The sequence below is a fragment of the Priapulus caudatus genome, unplaced genomic scaffold (genome assembly GCF_000485595.1).
Source record: "Priapulus caudatus unplaced genomic scaffold, Priapulus_caudatus-5.0.1 Scaffold360, whole genome shotgun sequence".
Classification (NCBI taxonomy): Eukaryota; Metazoa; Priapulida; class Priapulimorpha; order Priapulimorphida; family Priapulidae; genus Priapulus; species Priapulus caudatus.
In genome coordinates, this window is record NW_014577421.1 from 210,936 (window position 1) to 216,681 (window position 5,746).

Below are 5,746 nucleotides of genomic sequence, written 5' to 3' on the forward strand. Positions count from 1 at the left end.
ACACGCACACGCACACGCACACGCACACGCACACGCACACGCACACGCACGCACGCACGCACGCACGCACGCACGCACGCACGCACACACACACACACACACACACACATATATATATATATCATAATCATATAGCATCATATATATATATGATGGCATGCAGTGCGGTTTATTGACGCGTGTGACTGCTGTATCGCGGATGTTGCCAAACTAATACAAGCCAGCAAAGGTCGTTAGACGCCCAGGGTTTGGCTTGGATCATGCTCGTAGAATCGCTAAGCGTAATGTAATAGAATCATAAACTAATAACTTGAACTTGTAAATGATATACTTCAAGCGAAGGTAAGCAGAAATGATGCGGTAGAAATTTATCTTGTGCGGAATGGGTAGTTATCTAAATTAAGGCCACGCGACGAACGTTCGTCTCTGCTGAAGTAGTAGTTTAGCACTTTGTAGAAACATCGCACAAGCGATGCTGGCTCTTGTTGCCCTGGCATTTACCAGCGATTTTTGTTATTATTTCCAGGCTTTACTGGTCTCTTCGCAAAACGTTATTCGTAAGTACTTGCTAAGCTATTTTTTTTATTCTATAATTCATCATTGGCGCCATCATTGTCGTCATCGTGGTTGTCGTTGTCATCGTCATCAGCGTCGTCGTTGTCGTCGTCACCACCGTCGTCGTCTTCATTGTTGTTAGCGTCGTTGATGTTGCTGTTGCTGTTGCTGCTGTTGTTGTTTTTCTTGTCGTCGTCGTCGTCGTCGTCGTCGTCGTCGTCGTCGTCGTCGTCATCGTTCCTTTGTTCTGTATGTTGCTACATTAGTGACGGATTTTCAATTTTGATAACCACATAGCAATAACGCGCAATAAAGCATAAACCTAAGAATAAATCATAAGAACGATCGCGTATCCATGGTAACTAACGACGCGTATGCTTCAGAGCAAAATGTGATGTGCGGAAGAGATGGCATTAAGATCAACATAGAGTTCGATGCAGTGTTCGATGGCATGGTGTACGCTAAAGACTTCTACGACAACCAAGCATGCCGCCATGGAGGCGGAAACAAGAACGTGAACTTTGACATGCGATACGATAGCTGTGGAATCAGGGAGGATAATAACGTAAGGCTGAAAGCCAACCTCTCATCAAACATATAAATTATTATATCCAGGAGTGTCATAATATAGACTATATTATGTCTATATTATGTATATATTATGTAGATATTATGTCTATATTATGTCTATATTATGTCTATATTATGTCTATATTATGTCTATATTGTGTTTATATTTATATGACATTCCTGTAATATCTACAATCACATTACGCGCAACTTGTGTAACGTGTGAGAAAATAACGCGTGTAGAGCTAAATACATCATTGAGAGCTTAGACCTTCACTTTAGATTCTTTAATTTAACATTATATTATTATTCACTGGGTTTAATATTATTCCTTAATTCATTCCTTACCCTTGCTCTCTTTCTTACATTACTTTACCTTTTCTTACCTTTCCTCTTTCTAACCTTTTCTTACTTTTTCTCTTTCTAACCTTTTTCTCTTTTCTCCGTTTGCTTTTAATCAAGCGATTACCTGCTTCGTTCTTCGTGTTCACTTCTTCTTTGTTTCTCATCATGTTTTCCTTCACCTCCACATGCAGGGACAGGTGCACGAGCTGACTGTCATATCGCAGCAGAATCCCACAGTCATCACGCAAGCAGACGACTTCTACCACATCACCTGCGATGCTGGCAACATGAACAAGAATCTCACGCTGAAAGCCGGCCTCGGAGTAGCGTAAGTACATGCAGTAATGTAAAGTCCAGTAATGTAATGTAATATAATGTAATATAAATTCCAGTAATGTAATGTAATATAATGTAATATAAAGTACAGTAATGTAATGTAATATAAAGTACAGTAATGTAATATAATGTAATATAATGTAATATAATGTAATGTAATGTAATGTAATGTAATGTAATGCAATGTAATGTAATGTAATGTAATGTAACGTAATGTAATGTAATTTAATGTAATGTAATGCAATGTAATGTAATGTAATGTAATGTAATGTAATGTAATGTAATGTAATGTAATGTAATGTAATGTAATGTAATGTAATGCATTCAGTTATGTGAAGTAATAATGTAATGTAATACATTCAGTAATATAAAGTAATGTAAAGTACCGTAACGTAATGTAATGTAATACATTCAGTTATGTGAAGTAATGTAATGTAATAAATTCAGTGAGGTTTGACTATCATAGGGTATATTCTTGCATGAGAGATTGTAGCATATACGCACTATAATCAAGAGCGTATAAAGAAGGTATAAGGTATAAGAGGCTTCTTTATACGTTCTTGGTATAATCTAACTATATGATAAGCAGTATATACATCATCGTTGCTCAGGTCGCCGCGGGAGACGCACATCGAGCCCACGATGCCGTCACACATCCTGCAGCTGAAGATAGTACCTGGGGACATCGACTCCCGCAAGCAGGTGCAGGCGGCCGTGGTCGGCGAGCGTCTGCTACTCGTGGTAGAGATGACCAACGAAGGTACGCATAGCCAGAAGTTACCGCGTAAAATAACATATTATAAAATAATATATATTATTATTATACATGTATACATATATATGTATATATATATATATATATTATCAGGAGTGAATAATAATAGAATAGTCTATTATTATTTACTCCTGATATTATATCTACCGTATATATATATATATTATACATATAGTACTATTAAGATAGCGCATAGAAAAAGAAATACAAACCACCGCGTATACAATTACTATATATACTATTAGTAGGCGATATACTGCTCCACTGACAATAATATATAACATGCCTCGTTAACACAGCGTGATCTGGTGTAAGAATATATTCTACTACATAAACTTCTAATATATGGAATATCCGTATAGAGCAAAAATATAATATACTGGCAATAAACCAATATGCTGTGAAGTGTAGATGGCGTACGCAGCTTCATCTACTGCAAATTTGGCAAAAACAATTGACCGTCAGCGCACCGGACGCGCACGCACACACAATCAACGCACACCAAACGCGCGCACGACACAACACACACAAAGGCACGCGCGCGCTACACACGCACACGCAGGCAACGCGCACACACACCCCGCACGTACGCGCAACAACACACAGCACGTACGCGCGCACACAGACACACAGCACACACACACACACCACACACAGCACACAACACACACGACACAGAATAGTACATTACGACATGTACGTGTGACAGGATGTGCGGATCATAACGTTACTTATTTCTTTACGTATAATTGCGTATAACATAGAAACTATATTGAGACACATAAAAAGATAGTATATAGAGTCTATACTAGTTTCTTATGCGTAATGCAACGCTCTGTTTTAACGTTTAATCTCGCAGTTACGACGGCTGCGTAACTAAAATTTCAAACTCATCGGGCATTACTATTTCTTACAGATAGTGTTCAACATTCTTTGTACAGCTGCGTGGCGAACAGATGAAGCACCAGTAGCATTGAACTCGTCGAATGAGTAGGGTGAGCACGCTCTTATCATGAACTCAACCAGACTGAAGAGGCTGGGGATACCATACCAGGAGTGTATAATATAGAGATCCCTATAAATTAGATCAGCGAGCTTAATAATACAATTTTCATTATTATAGCTCCTGATTAGATGCATATATATAGATTTATATATATATGCTATAACATATATATAATATTATCTATATATATTATATTACTTGTATATATACTTATAATATAGATACACTGCTGATAATACTAGATGATTTATTGCCACATGGTTCCAGGTCTGTTTTAGAAGGTCCCGTACATATATATATCACCTAACACATCATACCCCCCTTCCCGATCTATCGCTACAGACTTGTCATTCTTAAACTAGAGATGACCCTAAGAGGTTAATTTATAGGTGTACACATTATACATTAAATATTTTAAATATGATAATTTAAAGGTATATTTATAGGTATTTATATCCTGTATGTGTATAGGTATAAAATTGTGAGGTGATGTTACGGATATACCTAATGGTCGTGTAATACTGCGGGCGGTATTCTATGATGGATGCATCTCTCTCTGGTCATGTCGACACTAGGTGCGTGAACAGACAGATTCCCAGCATGATACTATCATCGCGAGTTCGCACACGGACCACTCCGCTACGAAAATACTTCAACATGGCCGCCTTCAAGTTTCCGCAAGCCGAAATCGTGCAGTTTAGCTGCCAGGCACGTCTCTGCAAACCAGATGCTGCCGACTGCTCCCTGGTACGTACATACAGCTCAGAGCCAGGATTGAAAAACCAACTACTTAAACACTAACTGAAACAATCGTGCCCTATGGTTTATTTTCGTCGACTTTATTGTCTTCTTTGACGTCTTCGAGTCCATGTTTTGCATAATCTACATCGTATGTATATCTTAATTGGCATTTGAGAGAAGATAGTTCGAACCTGCTCTGTATGGGTCGTTTTTACCTGCAGTATTCTCTACTACTACTATTGTTTGTTGAAGTAAAGTGGAGAAAGGTGAATGGCTACTGGTGGTATTGAGTCAACTTCATTCAAACGTGTATAAACTGACCCATCGTTATTGAAATCACGCAGGTTGTATGCCACACGCACGCTATACCAACAACAATTCTCCTTATATAACTCTCCGTATACAATTCTTCTTACATTATTATAGCCTAGTGTGTTTGTGATTTCGTTTCTGCTTCACATAGTCCAAGTACACTCACCATACCTAGCATAAACACACAGACTTCATTCATTCACCAATAGCAATGCAGCAGACCAGAGAGGGCGCGCGAGTCAGACAGACGCCGCAAGAGGGAGCTATACGATGATGTCGACGGAGCCGCGAATCCGTCCAATGATACAAATCGCAGCCAAGAGGGGGCGCCACCGGACGCGACACGCGTATTCAACATCATCCGCGTTAGAGCTCCTGGCGATGACGTCCCAGCCAAGGATGACGACGGTGAGCTCATGTGTTTGTCTGGCCATCACTGGTTGGTGGATGGTGCTTTCAACCATTCCACCACTAGCCTATGAGGCAAAGCCGTACCACGTTGTAAAAATGGGTTTAAATAGATTTAATATAATTTCTATTCATTTTTGTTTTACTGGTGCTGAAAGATGCTAATCCACGTGACTCACCCCACGCACACGCGCATACACGCACACACACGCGCGCACGCACACACATGCACGCACGCACGCACACACACACATACATGCAGCGACGCGCTCATTTCTCATCTATCGCCATCGTCGTCACCGCCGCAGGTCCGACGCAGCGTCCCGACGTGAAGACATTCTGTCTGGCGCGGACGCTTGTCACGGTGCTCGCCAGCGTCATCGTCGGCGTCCTCGTCATCGCCATCGTCGCCTGCGCCTGCCTCTACACGAAGCTGTCGTCGATGCGAACCGAGCGAGAGAAGCTGGAGGAGCAGCGGGAGGGCGTGAGGAGAGAGATGGCGAGTTACGTGAATCATGGCTTCAGGATTCCACGGCCAGCGCTCGCTGAGGAGCAACGGGGAGGAGCGGATGGCAGCAGCATCCGTGATGGCAGCGTGGCGATATACGCCGAGATCAACTAACGGCAGGCTGCTGATGCTGTTGCTGCTGCTGCTGCTGGTGGTGATGGTGGTGATGGTGGCGATGGTGGTGGTGGTT

General features: G+C 41.3%; 2 protein-coding genes across 2 annotated transcripts in view; both read left to right on the forward strand.

The window, feature by feature from the left end:
- LOC106809512 (cuticlin-1-like) overlaps positions 1-3,541 on the forward strand; it is a 6,303-nt gene extending 2,762 nt beyond the window's left edge. The window contains exons 4-8 of the mRNA XM_014812605.1: positions 527-557; positions 939-1,120; positions 1,662-1,798; positions 2,418-2,566; positions 3,498-3,541. Coding sequence (XP_014668091.1) covers positions 527-557; positions 939-1,120; positions 1,662-1,798; positions 2,418-2,566; positions 3,498-3,541 — 543 coding nt within the window. The remainder of the gene's footprint in view (positions 1-526; positions 558-938; positions 1,121-1,661; positions 1,799-2,417; positions 2,567-3,497) is intronic.
- Positions 3,539-5,746, forward strand: LOC106809521. Its single transcript, XM_014812614.1, has 4 exons — positions 3,539-3,576; positions 4,163-4,334; positions 4,850-5,048; positions 5,357-5,746. The coding sequence occupies exons 2-4, from the start codon at positions 4,188-4,190 to the stop codon at positions 5,668-5,670; spliced, it is 660 nt and encodes a 219-aa protein (XP_014668100.1). The 5' UTR covers positions 3,539-3,576; positions 4,163-4,187; the 3' UTR covers positions 5,671-5,746.